The sequence below is a fragment of the Typopeltis vanoorti genome, chromosome 8 (assembly GCF_054136105.1).
Source record: "Typopeltis vanoorti isolate ZY-2024b chromosome 8, IOZ_Tvanoo_1.0, whole genome shotgun sequence".
Taxonomy (NCBI): Eukaryota; Metazoa; Arthropoda; class Arachnida; order Uropygi; family Thelyphonidae; genus Typopeltis; species Typopeltis vanoorti.
The window spans coordinates 1,682,178-1,709,050 of NC_143556.1; the positions used below are offsets into that span (position 1 = coordinate 1,682,178).

Consider the following 26,873-nt stretch of genomic DNA (forward strand, 5'->3'; position numbering starts at 1 on the left):
GCCAGTTGTGCAGCGCCAAAGAAGACAAAGTCGGTTCCATAAGTAGGAAAGGTCACGGCATCGGTGTTTTGGGATGCTAAAGGCATTTTGTTTATTAATTATCTTGAAAAGGGTAAAACAATAACTGGGGAATATTATTTGGATGTTTTAATCAGACTAGACAAAAAAATTCCTGAAAAAAGACCCGGTTTGCAGAAGAAAAAAATCATCAGGACAATGCACCTGCCCACAAAAGTGTTTTGGCAAATTAAAGGATCTGCACAATGAATTGTTGGAACATCCACCCTATTCCCCAGATTTGGCTACCTCTGACTTCTATCTCTTCCCAAAACTGAAACTCTTCGCTGGTCAGCGTTTTCCTTTGAATCAAGAGATGATTGCAGCTGTAGAGGGGTATTTTGCAGATCTTATTGAGAACCACTACTGGGACAGGATATTGGTGCTGGAGCATTGTTGGAATAAATGTATTAGTCTTAAGGGAGATTATGTTGAAAAATGAAAATAATTTTGAAATTTAAATTCATTTTTTCATTGTTAGGCCGAGAACTTTTCAGACCTCCCTCGTATATATGTATATATATGTGTATACACATGTGCATATACATTTTTATTTCCTTTAGAAAATTTGCTTTCTGCTCCCAATGACTGAATTATGAAGAGCAATTACCATGCATTTTCAGCAACTGAAAATTTGGAAGGGGATGTTAGGACAAATGTATTTAGTTAGATGCTATAATAAACCTGTTTGTGTGGAAGGGATATATGTTTTTCATTATGTAGGGTCATTTTGATCCAGTGGTCCCTAATTACACTAATTGTTAAATATTGAACATTGATTGTAATTATCTCTGTACTCTATTTAGTGATACAAGAAAACTACCATTTTTTCTTGCTTCTAGCAGTATACTGTCTTTTCAAGATGGAATGTTTTTCAAGCTTTAAAAAAATGGATGCAAGTACAAATGAATTCTTCTGTATATTATAAAACATGGATTGCCCATTGATCTCCAACAAAATAATATCATATGCCAGATGTCTATTATTGATAAAACAGAAGAGCCACAAAACTTACATATAATGGAAACTTGTGGAGATAGGATATGTGAAAGTTGGATAATGCTAATTATCCAACTTTCACAATTAATTATCCAGTCTTCTTCTTCTTCTGCAGCTTCTCCCACTTAAGTGGGGGTCACTGTTAATGATGCGTCTCCTCCACATCCTCCTGTCTTGGGCTGTCACCACATCCAAGTTCTTCATCCTCATGTCCTCTTCTACCAGCTCCCTCCATCTCTTCTTTGGCTGCCCACGTTTCCTCCTTCCTTGCACATCCATCTGCATGACCCTTCTTCCCACATATTCGTCCTCCCTCCTCATCACATGACCAAACCATTGAACAATTAATTATCCAATGATGATCAGAAATTATGGTATCTCCACTTGGGCCTAGCTCCCACTGAAGAGACCTCAATAAAGGTCAAAACTAGTCTGGGAAGTGGCCCCTTCCCTTAATGCATAACATTAGACATATCCACAAGGAGATGTGTTTTGCATTATGGAAGATACTGAGATAGGAGTGTTGGTAGCTTGCTCCACCTTTGCAAGGAGTCGCCTTGGTGTTGTACCACCTTACCCCAGTCCTGAAGATACTTTCAGGTGCAAACTTTGTTTGCTCACACTTGGATAAAGGATTAAACTAAATTTATTATATTCTAACCAAGTGAAAAATAAGCCTTCGACGTCGAAAATAAGCTTTCGACGTCGAAAGCTTATTTTTATATATATATATATATATATATATATATAAAATATATATATATATATATATATATAAAATATATATAGAAAGCTTATATATATATATATATATATATATATATATATATCAGAAATATACTAACTGGTATCGAGCGTAAAGGATACATTATTTTTACAATGGATAGACAGGAGAGGAGGAGGGATGGTCTGCTAATCATATTAGATGATTTGATTACAGTTAAGAGTTGAAATTTATGACTGCAATACCAGTACGTTTTTCATGTAGCAGTCAGTTTGAAGCAATCTGGTGTGATGTGGAGTCTAGCAAGATCAAATGCACAATGAAATACGCTAAAGATACCAAGAAATTTTATTCTTGCTTTTTAATCCTTTTCCCAAGTAAGCAAAACAAAGTTTTACACGTGAAATATATTCACATCTAAGCTACTTGTACATAGAAGCTAATGACTTCATATCACTTGCCTTAGTATATATCCCAGAATGCAAAGCACACCCCGTTTCGGACGTGTATAATGCAATACATAATGGGAAGGACCACTACCCAGACCGGTTTCGAGGAAGTCATTAGCTTCTATGTGCAAGTAGCTTAGATGTGAATATATTTCACATGCAAAACTTTGTTTTGCTTACTTGGGAAAAGGATTAAAAACCAAGTATAAAATTTCTTGGTATCTTTAACGTTCAGTACACCCAAGGTAAAAAGCTTTCTACCCAGTGGGATATTGTTACAGACCTAGTAGATCCGTCACTAGTGATGAAGAAATGCCTTACCAAATAATGATGATGGAATCAAAATTAATAATAGAGAAAAGAAGAGAATATAATTTAGAAACACATATTGCATTTATTGACTTTGAAAAAGCATTTGACAAAGTTAAAAGAAACATGTTATTTAACATATTAAAAGAAAGACAAATACCAAATAATATCCTAAAAGCTGTCACAAGTATATATGAAAATAATCAAATACAAATAAGATTAAATCATGAGCTATCATATACAAGAGAGATAAACCAAGGGGTCCGACAGGGATGTCCCCTCTCAACAACTCTTTTTAATATCTACTTAAATGAAATAATAATAAAATGGAGTAAAAATTTACATCAAGGAATTAAACTTTCACCTACAGTTAACTTAAACACTCTCCTCTTTGCAGACGACCAAATAATAATTACAAATTCTGAAGATAACTTACAGAAAGCTATTTTAAATCTAAATGAGATATCCAAAGAGTATGGTATGATAATATCAACGGAAAAATCAAAAACTATGGCCTTTAAAGGACAAGATCCAGCAAGAACTAAAATAGTATTAGATAACAAGATCTTAGAACAGGTGAATTCATTTAACTACCTAGGATGTATGATCACTTATGAAAATGAAAAAGATATAAACATAAAAATTGCAAAATATTTAAAAATAACAGGAGTAATTAACTCTATATTTAAACCAAACCTAGTTCAAAAACAAACCAGGCTAAAAGTATACAATACATTAGCCCTACTGGTCTTAATGTATGGAAGCGAAATCTGGACAATAAAACAAAAAGACAAACAAAGATTAACAACAGCAGAAATGAAGTTTATGAGAAAAACTGCAAAGTATACCTATTTGTGATCACAAAAGAAATGAAGATATTATGAAAGAATTAAACCAAGAACCAGTAATTGAAAAAATTAAAAAATATAAACATAGATGGATGGAACACGTTCAAAGAATGAAAACAGAAAGATTACCAAAACAAGCCTTAAAGTACAAGCCATTAGGAAAAAGAAAACCAGGACGTCCTCTTAAACGATTCAACAATGACTTCTAAGGCCGGAACAGGCCATACTAGGCCTAAATCCTTGATACGTATGATGATGATCAAAATGAGTAATTGTAATGAGGGACTTTAATTAATTATTATTTTTTAATTGTCTGAATATTGATTGGGTGGCTGTGAAACCTCATGAAAAGAATGAAAGTCAACTTATTGAACTGTTGTAAGACTTCCTCAAGCAGCATGTGACAGAAGGAACTTGAGATCAAATAGTGTTAGATCTGATTATAGTGTCAGAGGGGGATTTTGGTTTAAAGATATAACTATTCTGCCTCCAGTTGCTGACAGTGATCATGCATTACTTACTTGGGAGGAGGTGAAGTTTATGAAAGTTCCATTCTGAAAAGGTTACATGCTGAACTACAAAGCAGGAAATTATTACCACTTGAGGGATATGCTGGATTCTGTGCCATGTTATCAGTGGTTGGATATCAACAGTTGAAGGGAAGTGTTTAAAAATACTTAAATGATGCAATATCAGAATGTGCCCCTAGGGTTTGAAGAATAAATAGGATAGGAGCGAAATGGAGGTGTAATCTATTTAAGCAAGAGATTCATAAGAAAAATATGATGTGGAAGAAATACTGTGTGCATAAGAATGATGTCAGTTATGAAAATTATAAATAGCAGGCCAGAAGAATCGCAAGTGTTGTACAGAAAGCTGAGTCTGAAAAGAAACTGGATCTACAAGTTAAAGACAACATAAAAGAATTCTATCATTATGCTGCAAGTAAAAGAGAAAACAAATATGAAAGAATTAACTACTGAATGTAGATCTTATGAGGATGACTGATGCAGAAGTGATTGTTCAACTGATGAGTGGTCATTTTGCTAAAAGCTATCAACCTGGTGTATGCAACATTGAGCTCACTGCTACCCCTTGACTGGTATCGCTGCTACATCTTGAGGGATATGCTGGATTCTGCGCCATGTTATCAACAGTGCAAGGAAAGTGTTTAAAAATATTTAAATGATGCAATATCAGAATTGGACTATTGCATGCAGGTCATAGTGGGGAGAGAGAGATTGCAAAGAGAGTGTTAAAAATAATATGATTGTGGAATACTTATTATGAAGACAGATTCAGAATTTATAGACTGCAGACACTAGCAAACTGAGAAGAAAGAGGGGCGATGTGATCGAGACTTACAAATTTCTGAAAGGGTCATGCAGGATTTCAATAGATGGAATTTTTCATTTTATAAAGTATAGGGAAATGACATGAGGGTATACTTGGAAGTTGAGAATGAGTGCTGTCAAGAAGGGAGTGAGGGCTAGGTTTTTCTTTCATAGTGGTGTGTGATTATCATTGGATGTGGTGTGTGTGTGCAATTATTGTGAATGAATTCAAGAACAGGTATGACAACTAGTACAGGTAGTATGACTTTCCTCGATGAGTCCCTCTCTCCCTGGAGGTCTCTCTTAATAATAATATCAGATTCTAAGACCTACATACTGCTCATCAGTGTAAAAGCAAATTCTTAGGTGAAAAAAGCAAAATATAAATAAAACAGAAATAAATACATTACAAGCACAACAAATTTTGCAAGATGATTTGTTGCATCATCGAGTCACACATATTCCTGCTACACCTAAATGAATTATCTGATCAGCATTATTAGTTCATTTGATAATCTCGCCCTATAGTTATTTATTGAGCTACTAATGTATGCAGTTGCTGTTTATTATTGGTTAGTTATTTATATTTTGCAAACAAATCTCTTTCCTGATTAAATTTCTTAAAAGTTTATTATTTTTTTTAAAAAAAATTATGCTGTCATATAAATGCAAATATGCATTCCTGTTGTTTATAGGATTGCATGTTTTTCACTCTACCCAGCAACTTATAGGTCACACACATGTGTAATTTTAAAAATTATTAAAAAATTTCATTTGCCAGTAATCCTTCTCTCTCATCCTATGTTTGTCATTCTCACATAGCTCATTAATGTTGGTTCACATATTTGTACCCTTTAATAATTCGGGTATACTAACCACATATAGCATTGTCCTTATATATTGTTTTCTAATATATCTAGAAACAAATGTGTTCTTCCCCTCCCTCCCTTCCCTTACACTGATTTGGTCATACAAAGAATCCTTCACAGTATGTGGTGCATCTGCTGATATTATACAGAAATTGTAGCAGCATGAGGTATTTTATCTCTCTCTCCCTGACATGAATGTGTTAATGTTTATTTCTTCTTTAGATTGAATATTAGTAAATAATTGATATTTTATTTTTTAATTAATCCCTTGAAAGTTAGAATCTGTTAGTAAATTTAATATAGTGTCACTTGGACTGAGGGTTAATAATTTGAGAACTATGCTTTAGAGACCCAGACATACTTTTAATGCTTCTTTACAACCTTTGATAATTATTATTATTACATGGGTTACTCGGGTGTGTCATTATAGAGATGCAATGCACAGTGACAGTATTCATGCAATGCTTATTATATCTCTCCTTATTCACAGACAAAACATCCATTCCATTCATTTACCACTTTCAAGCAAAAAATTGGTCCTCACACTGTTGTTACTAATTACTCTTACACATTTTCCAGGGGGATGGGGATGTTCTCCTTTCCCAGTCATGTATTGAAAATTTTCTTCTGCATCTGTTTTATGGAAATTTTTTTATTGAATTCTAGATTTCTCTCATATTCCTCGTTTTTTCTTTTTTCTTTTCCCTATCAACTAAACTTTGTAAGTCACAAATTTTCATTCTGTTCTCACAGTGAGCACTGCACAGAACAGTCGCCATTTTGTGGTTCAACTCTGAATATTTTCCACTAGCCCACTCAGCATGCAAACTAGCAAAAACATACAATTAATAGACAATGCACTGGCTTCATAGCCTTAGTTCCTTCGGCTGTAGCATCAAGCAACAGCCTTTCCACCACTTCCTCATTTGTGATTTAATGCTGATGAAATTCATCAGCTTCTTTCATAGTGAAAATTTTATGGAGACAAAAACATACTTGTTGGAGTAATTACTTTACTTATAATTATGAAATAACACTCGCCATTTCAACCTCTATATCAAGATCATCATCAGGAAAACATATGCATAGGACACAAGCGACATGACACTATACAAAAGTAAGATAAATCTAAATGCTTTGTTAATTGTTTACCCTCGCCTGACCTCTGTAAAAAAAATAAAATTAATAAAAAAAAATAATAAATAAAATATATAAAAATATAAATTAACAATATAAAATAATTTTTATACATATCAATATAATAATATATAGATGATAGAAAAAAATCTCTAAATAAATAAAATTAAAAGCTATTTTATTTTTTTCACCAGAGGCTAGGGTAAACAATTAACAAAGCATAATGACCTCAATACAGAGGTTGAGACGTCGAGTGTTATTTTCTTAATTATAAGTAGCGTAATTACTCCAGCATGTATGTTTTTATTTCCATAAATTCTTTACTGTGAATGCTGACCACCTTAAAAGAAAGATTCATCAGCTTCTTGCTGATAAACCATCTGAAAGGAAGTATGTTGTACATTATTGGAACAGTAGAGAAATTTTGATACACACAAAAGATTGCAAAACTTATCAAAGCTATATGTAGACAAGAAGAGAAAAAAGGAATCAGTTGTCATCTTTCTTGACCAGCTAGAAGATTACAACCTAGGGCTGCTAACACAACCATGAAGCATCCTGTTAGTGGCTCACCACAGAATGTTAAATCTAATTGTTTAAAGAAATCGGAGTTTGAAAGACCAGGTGGTTATACCAGAAATGACTAGAAACAGATGAATAAGGAATACCGAGAATTAACACTTGGAATTTGAGATCACTGACAGGAACAGCAGAAAATTAAATTGAAGTGCTTGAAAATCATAACATTAAATTGTGCAGTATCAGAGACAAAGGAATAAAGCAAATTGGCAACTGCATATTATTATTATTGTTCCGGGCAACTCCAAGGAGTCGACAGACTCATCGAGGGAGGCCCTAACATCATGTCTGGAACAACTATTCAGCATTCACACAGTATCTATCATATCTTGCTTTGAACTCATTCACGGTCGTAGCACCCACAACAGACTCTGGAAGCTTATTCCACTCATTCACCACTCTCCTCCAAGTAAAAAACCTAGCTCTAACACTCTTGTCAACCACGCTCTTGCCAAGCTTCCATGCATGGCCCCTAGTCCTCCCACCACCAGTCATATTTTCAAAAATATCTTCTGGATCAATCTTATAAAAACCCTTCAGTAATTTGAATGTCTCAATCATATCACCGCTCCTTCGCCTATTGTCCAATTTCTGCAAACCACAAATCCTCAACCTATTCTCATAAGGTTCATTCCACAGACCTGCTATCATCTTGGTCACTCGTCTCTGGACCCTCTCCACTTCCTCCCCATCACGAAGAAACCCTGTTGCCCATAACTGGGCACAGAAGTCCAGATGGGGTCTTATCAAGGCTCGATACAGAGGAACAACAACTTGTTTGTCTCTGCATGTTAAAGTATTTTTCATAAGCCAAGTGATTTGGTGAGCTGTTTTAGTCACTTTTGCAATGTGCCCCCTAAACTTCAACTCCCTATCCACCAGCACTCCCAAATCCCTGGCCTCATCAATCTCCTGGAGTACGGTTCCACCAATGCGATATACTGCTGCTGTTCTTTTCACCCCAAAGTGCATAACCTTACACTTTGCCACATTAAACTGACATCCATTTTTCCTAGCCCAGTCCTCCAAACTATCCAAATCATCCTGTAAAATTTTGACATCCTGTGCACTCACAATTGCTCTACCCAACTTTGCATCATCAGCAAACAAGTGAACGCTTCCTCTCAAATCCTTTCCAATATCATTGATGAACAAATTGAAAAGCAGTGGTCCATGAACAGAGCCCTGCAGCACTCCACTAGTCACAAGCCGTCTTTTTGACTCCACTCCTGAATAAACCACTCTGTGGTAGCTCTCCTTCAACCACCCTCCTATCCATCTTACCAACCCTATATCTATCCCCATCTGCTCCAGTTTACTGATTAGGGTTCCATGTGGTATCCTGTCAAAGGCCTTGGCAAGGTCCTGTAGTATCACTGTAAACCCATTACCCCTATCCAGTTCAGCCGTCACTGTGTTATAAAACGTGAGTAAGTTACTGAGGCATGATCTACCCTTCACAAAACCATGTTGTCCCCCGTACAATATCCCATTTTCATCTATCCAATCCTGTATTCTTTTCTTGACTAATTTCTCTAAGACCTTGACGATGATTCCTGATATGCTAATCGGTCAGTAATTTCAAACAGCAGTCTTGGAACCACCTTTATGCAGTGGAACTATTTTTCCCTCCTTCCACCCGCTCGGGACTAACCCAGACCCGAGACTCAAATTAAACAAAATGGTCAAGGGTACTGACAATTCTTTAGCTGCTTCTCGTACTACACGAGCTGGTATACCATCCAATCCCACAGATGTATTGACATTGAGGTTATGCAATAGACTACTCACCTCCACTTCATTCACCACAATTCCCGTATAATCTACTGGTTTATTCGTTTCTGCAATGTCACCACCTGGATGATATATTCTTGCAAAGTGCTCACTCAGTAACTCAGCTATCTCAACTGATTCAGTTACCTCCCTACCATCGGCATTCTTTAAAATCATTCTGCCATGTACATTTTTCCTTTTACTTGCTATGTATCTAAAAAAACTGTTTAGGATTCTTTTAGCCAGCATGGCCAATGTTCTTTCGTAATCCTTTTTTGCTTTTCTTACCACACTCGTCACCCTTCTGGCCTGCGCTTTATACCATTCGTGTGCCTACCGGTCACCTTTCTCCTTAAATTCCCTCCATAGTTGTTTCTTTTTTTTGCAGCTCAAGCTTAATGGTGTTATTCATCCATTTAACCCCTACTTGATTTATTGTTCAGACTCTAGGTATACAGTCAGCCATTGCTTCATGCAAGCACTTCTTAACTACCTCCCATGCACTATCAACTTCTAGTCCTTGCAGTTGTACATGCCATGGCACTGAGCCAATCAAACTCCTATGCTTGTCATACTTTGCAGCCCGATAATTCCACATGTACCCTGTCTTAATTGAAAATTCTACACCTTTAGCCACCTCCCAAGTCAAGACCCTATGATCACTCTCACCGATTGGTGGCAATGTGGTCATATTTGTTACAGCCAAATCCTCAGATGTAATTACTAGGTCAAGCACTCTCTGACCCCTAGTATTTTCCACTACATGCTGTCACAGATAGTTATCCCTTAATAACCGCATAAAATCCAATTCCTTCCTCCTGTGTGTCCTCTCCTCACTCCAATCAATGCGACCATAGTTGAAATCTCCCATAATAATCACCCTCCTTCCACTCATTTCTTCTATTTGCTTGTGCATACTGTCACCACCATCTTTTCCATCACTTGGTCTATAGCAGCACCCAATTGTATATTTAGTTCTGCTAGCCACAATCTCACACCAAATGGCCTCAAATGTGCTCTTTTCTCTATCCTGCAATTCAACTTCTACTCTCCTTGGCTGTAGCTCATCAGCTATCATCAACAATACTCCTCCCCCCATTTTATTCTCTCTGTCATTCCTGAACACACTATACCCATCACATTCAATCCCACTAGCTATATCATCTACAGTCAGCCATGTTTCACTAATACCAATAACCTGTGGTCTGGAAGTGCCAACCATGGCCAAAAACTCTTCCTTCTTGTTCCTAATACTCCTAGTATTAGTGTACATGAATTTAAGACCCCCATTAGCCCCAACCCTACCTTGATGCCTTATATTAACTATCCCACTCTGGTTTGTTGTCCTTATTTGCTCTAGCATATTATATTCATTCTTACATTCAGCTGCCTCCCTAAGGACTGTATATGTACTCCTCCCCCCCCCCTTAACAAATCTAGTTTCCCTGAATTTGCACATCCACTACATTCAGCAACACTTTCTCAAGTCTTCTTACACCATAACCATTCAAATGCAAGCCATCCATCTTATATAGATCCTTTCACCCATCAAACTCACTCCACACATCCACAAATTCCACACCACTTGTCATACATAACCCACGCATAAAGTCATTCGCAATTAAACATTGCAAATGACTCTTTTAAACATTTCACTGTCATACCGTGGCAAATGACTAATCATTCTAACTCTCTCACTCTTTTCTTTTGCTACCTCAAACAATTCATTCAGGTCTTCTATCATTTCCATTTTATCTCCTTTCAAATCATTCGTACCTGCCACAACAATAATTTCTTTCACGATTTCCTTTTGCTCTCTAATAGACTCAGTTACATCCTTTATGGTCACACCAGGTTGGTACGATTTTGTCAAATCCTCTACTAACACACCTCGTACTAACGAGTCTCCATACAGCACTCTATCCTTCATTTTGTTCATGTTCACATTCATACGCCTATTTTTCCTGTCATACCTTTTATTATTGGTTGGTTTATTCAGTCGACTTTTGTTCATGCACTCTAGCTGCTGTTTTGCCCTTTCTATCGCACCATTCAACAACGCGATCTCACTCAATGCATCTATCTCATCTTTTTTATTCTCTGAGAAACCATTAATACTATCATTCACACTTTCTACATTCACACTCTCATAATTCTCATGTATAACCTTGCCATTTCTTGTCATATCGCTATTTTCTTCATTCTGAAGTTTGACAAAATATCACACTCACGGTCCGAAATACCCTTCAATTCCTCATTCTCCCTACATTTTCTACACACATTCAATCCTTTATTATCATCTATCCACACTCCAACCGCACTCCGCAAAGCATACATTTCACAGCTAGTACACTGACTCATTTCTTTTTTACTACCGTTCTTTGATAAAGATGGCGAACCATCATTACTGGTCGCCATTTTCCTTCGTACAGGTGCCATAATTATTGCAACGTGTTTTATCAAATAATAAGTTATAATACACCAAAAACACACAAATAGACACACTAAAATACGCAAGGCAAACAAAACAAAACTACACAATATTAAGTAATTTTATCAATGATAACTGAAAATAATACTTATCTTATCAGGAGCTTGCACGAACACTACACACTACGATATAACCTCGAACTCCTACTATTCAACTTTGCAATCTATATATATATATATAACTTTAATAATAAAGATTATATATATATAATCTTTAATATATATATAGCAAAATAGAAAAATATGAAAGAGCAACTAAAGGAGTTAGAATAATGATACATAAAGATCTAAAAGAACATATACAAGAATACAATTTGTTGATAGTTTTTTCACTTGCTTCTTCTTTGAGTGTCATCATCTTTTGGAGGTCGGCAACCACCTTGGCAAATTTTGAGCAATCCTCAGCCACTTTGAACAGTTTCTTAGAGCTCATGCCAGTCTGCTGTCTGCTAGCCAAGATTCTCTTCATCTTCCTTGTCCTTTTCTTCCATTTATCTTCCCTTTTATAATTAATTGGAGTGTCTTATATTTTTCGTTATGAAGTAGGTGACCAAAATATGCAGTTTTTCTTCTTTTTATGGTATCTAAAAGTTAATATGATTTCCCCATTTGTTCCAGTACTTCTTATTTAGACGTTTTTGCTTTCCATGGGATTTTTAACATTCGTCTGTATAACCACATCTCAAAGGCTTCAAGTTTTTTTTATCAATGTTGTCTCCAAGCTCCAAGTTTCTGCACTGTACAGCAATACAGACCACACATAGCATTCAACTATGCATACTCTAAGTTGTAAATTTAAATTGCAGTTACAAAGTGTTGATTGATTTCATCAGGGGAAAATTTTTCTTCCCATTTCATTTCTAACTTTTATTTCCATTTCTGGATTACATTCTTCATTTAACCAGCATCTGAGATATTTATATTTTTTCACTCTTTCTATTTCTTTCCCGTTTACGGAAAGTGTTGAATTAAGAATTGGTTTCTTGCTTATGACCATAAATTTAGTTTTGGTGATGTTCATTCTTAATCCCATTTTTTCGCTCTTTGTTCACTAGTTCGAGAAGATTTTGAAAATAGTGAATATTGTTAACTAGAAGAGCTGTGTCATCAGATTATCAGATGTTATTGATGATTTTATGATGTTAATGAAGTCTGTAATAATGTCATCAACTTCAACAGATGCCTTTTGGTTCAAATATAACTTTTCAATGATCCTGATGTCTTTACCATCCAATTTTTTTTTTTTTAATAATTCAATCCTTTCAGTTTGGTGGACTTAGTCAAATGCTTTCTCAAAGTCGATGAAGCAAATGAATACTCCTTGTTTTGGTCACTGCTCCTAAAGCCAAATTGGTATTACTGATGGTGTCTTCACATTTTCTGTTTATTTTTTTTATTATTATTTATTTATTTTCAGAAACATTTTGAGAACATTACTCATAAATTAATGGTGTCAAGAAATTATATGCTTGGTTTAATAATTTATCCATGCATGACGCAAATCACGTATTGACTGCTTCTTTGACCTTATTTATCATCTTTAAACCGCCAGCCCCCAAGGAAAGATTTCAGATGTTTGAACAGGTGAAAGTCGCTTGGTGCAAGGTCAGGATTATGTGGGGGATGATGGAATTGTTCCCAGCGAAGATGGCGAGAAGTTGTTGTGTACGTGAAGTATCATCACAACTGGGCTACTTGTTGTGAAGATGTTTTTTTTTTAATTATTATTATTATTTTATTTCAGATATGCAAGTAGTAAAAAGGTGATACACCTTTTCACTTTCTTTTCACTACACAGGAAGTTAACTGAATAATCTTATATGGAATAAAAGAGAAATTAGCCAAAACACTTGCTGCATACAAGATAGTATCCAAATCGATTATTTATGAGTCCAATAGCTGGATTACAAATAAAACACTTGATCAAAGTCTAATGACTACAGATATGTGACTTCTGAGAAAGATTAGAGAAGCGAACAGATAGCATCAATGGCATTATCATTATTAAAAATAAGGATATTAGTTAAGAACTTGATGTTATCATTGGATGAGTAGAACCAATCTCGGATGGTGTGGCTACTTAAACAGAATGGGAGAGGTAAGGCTAGCAAAACAGGTGTTCTTTATGAGAATGGCAGGAAAAAGACCCAGAGGGGGAAACTACGATCTAGGTGGATTGAGATTAAAAGTCCCTTAGGAGACAAAAATATAAGGTCTGAAATTCTGGTGTGTGTGGACAGATAACAGATCAATTGGGAGGAAAATTCTTTATAGGAAGTTAGTGGATTAATGGTAACTTGTTCATGTAGTACTGTGCTAATATCCTGTGTATTCCTTGAGGGTATATGTCGGGTATTTGATGATGATAACATCAGCAGACATAGGAAGTTGCCATCAGTTAGTATTTAGAAAAATGTCACTAGCAAAAAAAAAAAATCAAAGAATTAAATAAAACAGCATATGGAGAAAACTAAATATAGAATAGAATTACTCCAGGAGAAAAGCATCATATATACCAGAAAAGATTGTTAGATAAATTGGAAACAATAAGAGCCAAAAATAAACAACAAACAGTAGAGGAAAAGTGGACAACCTTTAAAGACAGTGTCCATAAAGGAGGAAATGAAGCATTAGGGGGGAAAAAAATTATTAGTACAAAAATGAATCACAGATGGATACCTTCAAGACATTGGTAAAGCAATCACTGAAAAGCTTAGTGAAATTTAAGAAAATTACATTTCACAGATGTCTACAAGACAAATACCTCGACATATTAAGAATATAAATTTACAAAATAAAATAAACAGTGAGATAAGGAAAATTAAAATAGGAAGTTAGAAGAATCACAGGAATGCTGGAATAATTATTCTGAAGAATCAGAACATGATTTTTATGGTACTCAAACAATTCAGAAAATAATACAAACTCCAAGAACTAAATGAAAGTGTAAAACTAAGAGATTTTGGATTGGATAAATGGAAAGATTATGTTCAAAATTTGTACACAGAAAACATGGATTATGATGTTTAGAAAGAGGAATAATCTAACTTATGAAGGAAAACAATTATCAAGAGAATTGTATGATATTCACATAAATATCACATAATTCCAGCATGGTTGGCTAAGTTTGCTTATCTGCCCTCTAACCATCAGGCTGTGAGTTTGAATCTCACATGGGCATAGATATTTGGGATTGTCTATAGGTAGGAGATGAATTTCCTTGCCAGATATGAGATCTCTGCCTCACTTACTGGAGGTTTGAAGTGGCTTTAAAATGTTCTGTGTTTAATCTCTAAAGCAGAGTTTCTGGACTATATAAAAAGATTGTCACATTTTCAATGTTATAGTCATTGAAGAATACCAGAAGAATGTAACACATTTTTAAAAAAAATGTTTTTATTAAATCCCCTCTTGTTAGTCTGTAGCTATTTAAATTTCAGCTCTGTATGCCAGCTCTCAAATCTTTTGCAACTTTATTCCATTAATAAGATGACCAGTCCTTTATTCAATGCCATAAATCTACTTCCTGTAATTTTCAGACATTCAAATCAGCTTGCAGTGTCATATCTTCCTTATTATTTATTACTGTTCTAATATTTGTATCATTTGCATTGAAACAGCATGTTTCTCAAAATTCCTTCCTCCATGCCTTTCAAAAGAATTGCCTTAAATATTTCAATGGAAGATAAGAATTAAAGAAATCGTTCCCAGATTTCATACTGAATTAAAATTAAAATACTCAAATATGTACTGAAGCATACTGATATATATAGTATTGACTTGTGCATTGTATTTTGAATTGGAATTTAAATTTGTATACTGATTTTTAATAGGTAAGATAAATGATTCTGTATTTTTTTACTCATAAGCTTAACTCAAAAATTACATTGTGACTTCAGTTAAATTTTATTACACTTTCTTAGAATTCCAGTACTGTGAAGAAATATTTAAAAAACCACAAAATGTGTCGAGAATTTATTCTTCAGCTTTTACTTACTCCTTCACGTCAGTCTAAGTATATTACTTACACATACAATAGAGATATGACTCATTTTGGAGATTCTGTCAATTCTGAGCTAAAATCTGTATTGGAAATATTGGAAAATAATTGTCCTCAGTCTGCCATTGAACAGGTATGTTTATATATACATATATATATATATATATATTATTATTATTATGTAACAGCATCGAACAATTGAACTCCTTCCAACTACTAACCGCACTCAAACTTGCTTAACTTTTTTTGTAAGCCATTAGTAACAGAGGCTCTACCAATTGACCAACCTTTGCTGGCATGTGTTAGATGACTGATTTACTTAGTTGAAGTACATGTTTTTTAGGATTAAACGACTGGGAAACCGAGATGAGAGATAAAAAAAATAGATTTTAATAGCACGACTAGTTTCATCTTTTAACAGACTTCTTCAGGTGCAAGAAAAAAATAGAAATAACCAATAAAACTGTAAAGGGATTAACTCTAAATAGCACAAAAAGTTAGTGAATACATATCAATGTTAATGCAGTGATGTTTGTGTATTTAAAAACATTCTCTCTCTGACTACATTGTTGGGCGTGTGGGTGCTATCAAAATCTTGTGTACACCAGTATTGGATAGCAGCTCAATGACAGTCTGATAAGTTGTAACTCAGGTTGCTGTTGAGATGTATAGGATTAAGAATGATTTCTTTAGATTCTACTATCTTTCAAGTTCATCATAACAATGGAAAATATTATTAGACTTGTCCCATAGTACTGGATGGTGCGATTCTCTTCATTAGAATTCACAGAAAGCAGAACATGGACAGAGCACTGGCTCAAGTTCTCCTGTAACTTATATCCCTCTGATGCTCCTCAATGAAATAACTAACAAAACCTCGATGGTTTTGTTGGTTATTTCTATTTTTTCTTGCGCCTGAAGAAGTCTGTTAAGAGACGAAACTAGTTGTGCCATTAAAATCTATTTTTAATCTCTCATCTCAGTTTCCCGGTCATTTAATCCTAAAAAATGTGTGTGTGATGCATTAGCCCTAAGAAAACTATACGGTTTGTTGGTTATTTCTATTTTTTCTTGCACCTGAAGAAGTCTGTTAAGAGACAAAACTAGTCGTGCCATTAACCTCCCAACCGGCTAGGACGTCTATAGACATCCAGCAAAATCTGGATACGATGCATGCTATCTGTTGAAAGAACATGGATAAGAAGTGCAATTCGGCCAGTATGTCCATTAGAAGGTGTGATAATCCCTCATGCTGAAGAGAGCACTTAATCAGATTATCTCAGGCTCATAGCTGTGACTCAGTTACCCATAACAAGAAATGCAGTTCCTTGATCTATGCTAGGTAACTGAATTTTAGTTATATTGGATAAACTAAAAATATAGAAATTATTTTTATTTTCTCTTTTTATTGTACAATACAATTTTAATGCCTGGATAAAATAAAGATCCTTGCCTAATTTCTTCACTTAAATATTGCGTTACCTTCCAGAACCAATTTAATTTTTAATTTTTTTGCTAATTTTTTCTAATCGCTTACTCCACAAAATATTTTCTTTGTTCTCGAAGAAATTAATTCACGATAATTATTTGAAATATTATTTAAAAAAACTGGCTGCCGACGTTCGAGATTATGTTATATTTTTGTTCAAAATCATGATTCGAAGAATACTTCACAGATTTCCTGAAGGACCTGCTTGAGCGACTTTGCTTTATAGAGAATAATGAAATTCTTTAATCATATCACTAATTTTTTTTTCTTTATATTGTAATCTACTGTTCTTTCACTTTCACCTTCTTGGTTTTCCTGTATAATTGGTCATTACAAAATAAAATTAATGGTTGCGATTTAAATTGATATATATATATTTTCTACAAGTTCAGATATTATGCTCCAATTTTATAATAAGCAATACTTTTGCTTATATATATATATATATATATTACAAAGTTTTGTATTAAAAATTTCCACTACAAAAGTTCGACAGAATATTTTGTCATATTTCTTTTTCTCGTGAGGGAGGAAAACAGTAAAATGCCACTCTTGTAATTGTATCAGATGTTATAATGGCAAAAATAGTAAGAAAAAAAAATCATTTGTACTTTATTTTCAAAACACAAAGAGAGAACATTGTAAATTCCCAATGAAAAAGAAAATACTCCATATTTTTCTTGTGTTATCTGATTTGTTTCTTGTAGTACAAAAAAAGAAATCACTGCGCATAAGATGGTAGAATACAAGAAGGCAAAAATCTGTAGATTGATTACATTATAGCTGATAGAGAATTCATGCCAGAAAAATTATTTATGTAAGGGTTCTAACATCTAGCAGATATAACGACATTTTCTTCTAGTTTAGATACGTGGCATTATTGAAGTAACTAAACCTTTGCTACTATTTACACTAAAATGAATGGGCATGTTCCCCAAGTGATTTACGTTCATAACAGTTGTCTTGCGAACGATTTATAAAATAAATTCTCTGAAATATCTGCAAATTGAATAAGTCTTCAGTATAACCTTCCTTCCCTCCCCCAAAAATAAGATTATGTGAAGTATATGCTCCTTTTCTTTAAAAATAATTCAAGCCTCTTTTTCAAGATAATTATATGAAATAATTTATATTTTTTCGATAATAAAAATGAAACTGGTCATTATCAGCATAAATGCTGTATCAGCCTGTAAAAGAAATGTCTGTATTTTTTTTATATGTTAGGATGTCTACTAATCAACAATTGAAAACGAAACACGACATTCTTGATATATCTCGCACTATAGCTTGAGGCACTTTAGTGTCCCTTCTAGCTAAGCGTTCTCAATTTTCTTCCTCAATAGGACTGAGAGTAATCTAAGCCTTTACCTTTCCCTCCAGCTAAGAGGATTACTACAAGTATTTCTAAGACGTAGATTACTTCAGAAATAGCAACCAGAAGCATAAGTAGAAGTAAAAATATTTAGATTATTTTAAGAAAAAGAAACTAAAATAATACTACTGAACTTTTTTTTTTGTGTACTATGCATATAAACAATTTTATGTGGTGAAAATATAGCATAATATTTCTAAAATTTCAAATCATTTTAGCAGACAGCTGGTTTTAGATTGCAAAGAAATAGTACAGAATTAGAAGCTTCAGGGTACAACAATATTATTGCTTTATTTCTTTTGTCAAAACGGTAAAATGAAGTAATAGATTTTGAATACTGTCTGGAGACGTTTTTGAACCTTTAGAAATTTAGAGTGGTAGAGTGGTTATGTAATTGAATTCCAGGAGAGGATAAGGATGGGGGGGGGGGGGGTAAGCATTAGTAAATCTTCAAAATGAGCATGAATTTTAAATTACTCTGTATATGATAGCCTTCATATTATATTTTCAACATATCTACGGTGGTTACGCACTGGATATTATAGAAATGTGCATCCTACAAAAAAAAAAAAAAAAAGAAAGAAAAGGCGAAGAATCCTGCTAAAACATCATTGAATATAAATTTTCGATACTAAAAAGATTCACAATCGGAAACCGAGTTATGCAATATAACATCGTTTGTTGTTGTTCATAAAACAAAAAAAAAATTCGTTTCTAGAAATGAAATGTGATAATCCATATAACAGTATTTTGCTAGGAAAGAAAGCAAAAGGTCATATTTATTTCAATAAATATTATTTAAAAATATAAATATGTGACATAATATGTTCAATGCAAACATCTGAAAATTCGCGAAAAAAGTTGTTTCTATATTGGAACAACCAGTGCAACTGTTCCGTTGCAGTGATTTGAAGAATAAATTTATAATACAGCAAATTTGCTACTAAAATAGATTCATTGCAAAAGCTGATCGATGGTCATTTCAAGATTGATTATTTTTGCACATGTGAAATTCTTTTCAATTTTTGGGAAGAAACACAATAAATCATTTTAGAGGCAAAAAAGTCAAATATTTTAGGACAGTAAAGAAAATTCCAAGTAAAACAGTGTGTGTAAAGACAGGTGACACAAACTGTTAGTCAGGCACTAACAGTTAATCCACGAATGGCTTTAAATAGCCGTGAAGGGATTAACGGCAGAGGGAGGTAAGGGCATGATGAAAGGTACAATGCCAATGAAGTTTTGATCCATGCAGAATGCTATGGTGGGCTGGATATTTCATCCACCTCAGCTGGTAGGAAAGTTAAAATCTATTTTTTATCTCTCATCTCAGTTTCCCAGTCATTTAATCCTCAAAATCTTGTGTGTGTGTGGAATGCATTAGCTTTAAGAAAACTATACTTTTTTGTTGGTTATTTCTATTTTTTTCTTGCAGCTGAAGATGTCTGTTTGGCCTAAGTATAGTTTCTCACAGTTGCACCAAATCTGGTAGACTCTGGGATTGTTATGTCTAGGTTTAGGTCTGCTCAGTAAAGAGCGGAGTTTTGGTAGAGGTGTGAATAAAGTCCGTATGTTATATTTCCTGAGAATCTTGGTCTTTCCTACATCAGCTCCGTCTCTCCCAAACTGGCCAAGGTTCTCAGGATATATCACATACAGACTTTATTCACACCTCTACCAAAACTCTGCTCTTTACTGAGCAGACCTAAAGCTAGATGTAACCTAAAATATCCTGGAGTCGACAAGATTTGGTGCAACTTTGGGAAACCATACTTTGGCCAAACAGAGAAATCCATTAAGCTATGCATTGAGGAACATCAGAGAGACAAAAGTTACAGGAGAACTCAAGCCAGCTTTGTCTAGCCATGTTCTGCTTTCTGTGAATTCTAATGAAGAGAATCGCACCGATCCAGTACTATGGGACAAGTCTAATAATATTTTCCATTGTTATGATGAACTTGAAAGATAGTAGAATCTAAAGAAATCATTCTCAATCCTATACATCTCAACAGCAACCTGAGTTACAAACCATCAGACTGTCATTGTGCTGCTATCCAATATTGGCATACACATGATTTTGAGTGCACATATATGCCCAACAATTTAGTCAGAGAGAGAGAATGTTTTTAAATACACAAACGTCAACGCATTAACATTGAAATGTATTCGCTAACTTTTTGTGCAGTTTAGAGTTAATCCCATTACAGTTTTGTTGGTTATTTCTATTTTTTCTTGCACCTGAAGAAGTCTGTTAAAAGACAAAACTGGTCGTGTCATTAAAATCTATTTTTTGTCTCTCATCTCGGTTTCTCAGTCATTTAGCCATGCTACCCGCTAAGACGTCAAAGTTATCATGGATACGAAGTGCATATTAAAATTGTAATACCATTGATAATACATTGAAATATATGATGGATACGAAGCATTTGAGGATGTATTTGATCCATAATGGCCGGTAAGGTAGTTAATCCTAAAACACGTGTGTGTGTGTGTGTGTGTGATGCATTAACCCTAAGAAAACTATATAAGAATTTTAAACAGAAAAACATGGTGTACCACTACTCTTCTGTAACTTGAAGTAGTTCTGAAATAAGCAGCAATATAAACACACGCTTTCTGTGTTTTTATAATTATTTGAGAACACATGAAGTGTTAGGACTCGCATGATGAATACATTCCTAATATGCATAATGTCTATCATACAAAAGTGAATTAATCACAAAAACACATCAATCATCCTGTGGTTGATTATTGGTGTTTCATAGTTAATCATCATTGCCTTGCTTTTATTGGGTCCTGAAGTGGCTGTTGCTGTTTGGTCTTTACAACAGTCTCTCTGGTTTCTCTTTCTATTCATCCCATCCTCTTATATGTAATGCAGTTGACACCATCGGGGATATGCCAAACACACACACACACACATTATCAAAACCTAACCCAAAATATTTCCTATTCATAAATACACTTAATGCAATTCTGAAGACAGTTGCTAGATGGTACGTAGATCTGAATGAAACCAGGTGCTTTTATGAGAAATATCTGAAATCTTGACCCTCCACATTGTATACATTAATCATTGATCACTGTCACTAACCATGAAAGCTATCACAAACATTAGACATTCCACAAAAATAGTATAAGAAATAGCAAGTAACCAACAACAGCAAAAAAAAATGTATCAAGGTCATCAATTTCCTGATGTGTAGGCTACTATGGCAGCATAACTTGATTAAATTACATTATTATTAATCTCCTAACCACACTTTTTCTCCAGATTAGCCTATTACTTGTCAGCACTCCAATATTGTCGTGACTAACATTTCGTGTTTGTAAGGCATTTGACTCAATCCAAAAAGACCTTGATCTTCTTCTGGGCTTCTTTACTTATATCTTGGCATCCAACACCTTACCTTTCCTCACACATTCTATTTAAGTGAACATACCACTTTAGGTTCACTCTGTTTACATATTCTTGAATGCAAACAATATTGAGTTCCTTTTTAATATGATTCTGTCATTGATGCCATCTGTTCATACCCCTAATTTTTCTCAGCACCTTCATATCTGTGGTCTCTAGTCTTTGATCAAGTGCTTTATTTCTAACCCATCTCTCAGATCCATAACATAAAATTAGTTTGAACGCTGCCTTGTATATGTATACCTGCTAGTTTGGTGTTTTGGTTAATTTCTCTCTTATTCCATATAAATCTTTTCAGCTGGCTACTCACCACACCAGTGGAAAATCATGTATTCGAGGAACTTTATTCAAAAACCTCTTGTATACCGATTTTACTGGTAAACAAAATTCACTAAAAATACTTGTAGGTTAATAGAGAAATTTTCATATTTTTTAATTTGGAATGTGTCTAAAGAAACCTCTTATTTATAAGATAATCCAGACGGATTATCTTATTAAGTCATGACCTGAGGCCACTCCAAACGTGAAGGTCGACGTTACACAGGGGTTTCCTGTCTAAGTGCACCGATCGATGAGGGTGACGGGTGCAGAACATCAAGGGTCCCGTGGGATTACTGCGTAAGAAAATGTGAAGGTCATCGGAACCAAATGAATAGCAGTGTGCTACGTCGAGACGGGGCTTTTGGTTTTTTCCGTTCCTGGGAGTCCTAATACTGTCCGAAGTGAAGTTCCATTCGTGGACAAGGAAGTCGCATGGAATTCCGACGGGAGAGATCGGACACATGACGATATCAGAGTCACCATAAGCCGAGGAGTTCTGCAGAAAGTACAATGTTCGCTAACGGCAACTGAGCTTCACTAGAATCGTCGGTGATGACTCGTTATCTCAATCGGAGACCTTCATTCAAGAAGCAAAGGTCAGGAGAACGATGCATCTAATGCAAGTCGTATTAGGAGGAACCAGATGCCAAACGTCCAAGCTGTAGGAATTAATTTGTCCACTGATAACAAGGAAGAAGTCTCTCAATTTTCGAAAGGGATGTCCTAGTGCAGTGACGAGGTCTAGCGGGAATAAGAAGAGATAGATTCTTTAGAGAAACTTCTGACATTAAGATTATAATATATAGACACATTTACAAGAATATTATATTTTAATTTGCCAAATATTTCAGTCTGAAAATAACAGACTATCTTCAGTGGTTACATAGGAACAGTTTTTTAACAAGGTGGAATACCAACGATTGATCCTTCAAAAGTAGAACAAGCCACGTGATGTTATATTGCTAAGTATTAAAGAGAGGAAAACATTTTTTATCAGAGTAATGGTTAAATTAAAGAAATTAATTTACGAATTCATATAATAATCTTAATTTATAAATAACATTAGACTAATGTAAGAATTAGTCTAATGTTAACACTGAAATTATATATATAATTTCAGTGTTATCCTGATTAAACTTTCCCATATTTTTGATAAAGATATACAGTCATTTCGATTCAAGTTAGGGCATTGAAGTAAGGCCTCGGCACTTTCTTTAAATAAACATTCAAATTTATAGCGATATCTGTGTAGGAGGCAAGTCTTGGACCAAAGGATGTTGTAACATGGCTTGTCTCTATTCTGTGCTGAGCCAATCCAGACTTATCGGATTTGTTGTGCTGAATGTATGATTGATGTTCCTGAATTCTTTTTTCTATAGAGTGTCCTGTTTGTCCAAAGTAGGACAGATTACTCTGATAAAAAAATGTTTTCCTCTCTTTAATACTTAGCGATACAACATCACGCGGATCATTCTACTTTTGAATGATTAATTGTTGGTATTCCACCTTGTTAAAGAACTGTTCCTATCTAGCCACTGAAGATAGTCTGTTATTTTCAGATTGAAATATTTGGTAAATTAAAATATAATATTGTTGTGTAAACGTGTCTATATATTATAAGAAGAGATAATCACTCTAATCAACCTAAGAGGCCCAGACTTCATGAAAAGTAAGATCTTTTCATTATTTAGTCAGAGACCAACTTAGATTGTGAAGGTGGTTTGAATTGATGAAATTGATTTAAAGTTAATGTTGCAGGACTTTAGGCCTTGAGCTAATATCTGAATGAATTAATTAATTCTATGTAAGAAAAAACCTAGCTCAAATTATTGTGAAACTGGTGGAGTTTATTAATGTAGAAATTCCTTAAATGTGTTTTTATTATATTATATGTTGACGATCAGAATGTATGTACAGTTAGGAAGGGGGGGGGGGCGGTAAAATTCTAGACACCTGGTCCTAAATAGAAATGTTCAGATGGCTGTGGGATATGATTGGATAACTTTAGAGAGTTGTTAGTTAGAGCTTACTTACAATAATTAAGTGAATTTAATATCTGTAAATTGTGTATCTTTACTTAGTGATGAATAAACTGCTTTATTGTCAAAATAACTTGCCTGATCTCTAAGTCCAATGCACACTACTCATAAAATCGAACCTATGTGTCTTGAAGTAGATATTGCCACGACTGCAGAGTAAGAATTATATACAGGTAATTTGGTATATAGATTAGTTGGAGAGAGAGGAGCTGTGTGTCATACTGGGTGTTCTATTCTACGAGGGAGATATTTCGCTTATCCTACAATTTTGGTGGCACAGCTGACTTACAAACAGATTTTCCAAAATTTAAAATTAGGATATAACACCAGTAAATCAGACAAAGAATTTGGCTCCAGCCCAAAGCACTTTCTTTGTTCTGGAAGATTTTGCACACATGAGCTTTGTTAATTGCTGCCACAAGACAAAAGTAAGATTAAAGTTAAGAATAAGTTCTGATGTGAGAATAATATCGTAAAATTAACACTGGCCTTGCTTATTCTGTCATGTATTTCCAGATGTAACCTGCCATTTTCACTGAAAACTGTGTCTAAATAACTGAAATATTTTACTTGTTCTGTAGGCTTTCCATTCAGAATACAGCAGACATGTTTAATGTTTCTGATTATTTTCATAGTTTTGGTTTTTATATTGTTGATAGTCATACCAAATTTGTTACACTGTTATTCAATTTAGTTAGAGAATCCTGGAGATTGCACTAGATGTGTTTAGGAGCACATCATCTGCATAAAGCAAAGAGTTAAGTTAGATATCTCCAGTTCTAATATCAGGCCTAATGCCACTTCGTTTCATAATGTGATCCATATGGATGATGAATAAGAGTGAAAATAATATACATCTTTTTCCTACCCCCAATTTTACATAAAACTAACTTCCTGTATTACCTTCAGTTCTAACTGCTGACTTACAACTTATCTATAGACTATGTATTGCTGTCTATAATGTTCCATTTACCCCATATAATTGTAGTGGTTTGAAAAGCTTTTCTCTAAGCACCTTATCAGATGCCTTTTCCAGATCTACAAAACTACAGTACAGATCCTTGTCATATTCCAACAATTTCTCAACTATTTGTTGTAAAGTGTTTGCTCTTGACAACCTCTATTTGGCTTAAACCTAGCTTGTTCTTCAAGTTTCTCTTCCACAATCTTTTTCAGGTATGCTGGCATGAATCTTACCTAGAACACTTAAAGAAATTCCTATGTAATTCTCACATTTTGCATTATTACCTTTTTTATAGAAGAGAACTATTAAATAGCTACTCCAATCATTAGGGCAAAGGCCAATGCCTTTACCCCAACAGGAAAGAAAGGCCAAAGCCGAAATACATCAAAATCTATCCCATGAGGTATGAGGTATTCTAGATATCATTAGTTGGTGATGACACCAAGCCACCAGTGTGTCCTGCAAAGCTCTAAGCAACAAGATCTTAATGTCTGCCAAAGTAATGCCTATAGAAGTCAAGTCTTTGTAACTCTCATTGCACCATACACCACAAAGGGAGATGGTAGCACTAGTGAAATGAGAAGCTTCCACAAACTCCTCTTCAATCTGTTGAGCAAAATCTATATTCTGCTCATAATACGAAACCTTGTTCCTATTATTGACAGCAAGTGGGTGCCCAGTGCTCACTGTCTGTGCATCAATCACCCAAACTCTTTCATCCATCTTTGCAATTAAATCAGGCTTTCTAAAACCTGCTGTAGTCCTATAGTGCAGTTCAACCGCAGTTTCACAAACTTTGTTTTCAAGTCGTGGTCTCATATGGAGACCACAGCATCATGCCACTTCACCAGAATACCACACGTTCAAAAACAACATTGGGCAATATGAGAAAGGATTTCACTGTACTGTCACCTCTGCTGCCGAGGGTTTTTTAGGCCTTCGTGGTTAGAGTATTGATCCTAGCCCTGTTATGTCAATAAATTCATAACCAGAAAAGACTACTAAAATACACAAACATTATTCAAGAAAAAATGAAAGACTTTGAGAACAGGAACCAAACCTTGGAGATTCAGTGTCAAATCCTGAAGAAAACATTGATTGATTTAGACAGAGAGCCATGTGGCGAAGTTGTGTGCAAGGATAGAAAAATCAGAACTCCATGGTGGACACAGGAAGTTAAAGAGACAGTGAAGGAAAAGAAGAAATCATATTGAAAATTACCAGTAAATAAGTCAGCTTGTGCCCTTAGAGAATACAGAGACACATGTAAGAAAGCTAAACACTTTGTAAAACTAGCTAAACAAAAGTCATGGGAAGACTTTAGTAAGAACATAGAAAATAAATATCAAGAAGGTGCAAGATATTCAAGAGGTATTTGAAAAAGCTCAGAAATAGAGGAAAGAGTGCTGTAAAAGGAATTAGAGATGATAAAGGTGACATGAAAACAGGAGAAAAAGATATCCTTGAAGTATGGAGTAATTACTTCAAAAAATTGCTAACTGAAACAATCAGTGACAGCACAGTGGTAAAAAAAAACACTCAACAGGCATGCAATCAGGAATGCATATCCATACTTGTAGTAGAAAAAGCGATCAAAAGCCTGAAATGTGGAAAGGCAGCTGGAGTAGATGATTTTCAACCAGAAATGCTCAAGTATGGAGGTATAAAAGTCTTACAATGGCTGCACTGCATAGTTCAGAAA

At 34.6% G+C, this 26,873-nt stretch overlaps 1 protein-coding gene across 2 annotated transcripts in view; it reads left to right on the forward strand.

Moving 5' to 3' along the window:
• Positions 1-26,873, forward strand: part of LOC150103676 (uncharacterized) — a 165,191-nt gene that overhangs the window by 83,199 nt on the left and 55,119 nt on the right. For both annotated transcript variants that reach the window (XM_090397045.1, XM_090397044.1), the window contains exon 4: positions 15,492-15,701. In XM_090397045.1, coding sequence (XP_090253171.1) covers positions 15,492-15,701 — 210 coding nt within the window. The remainder of the gene's footprint in view (positions 1-15,491; positions 15,702-26,873) is intronic.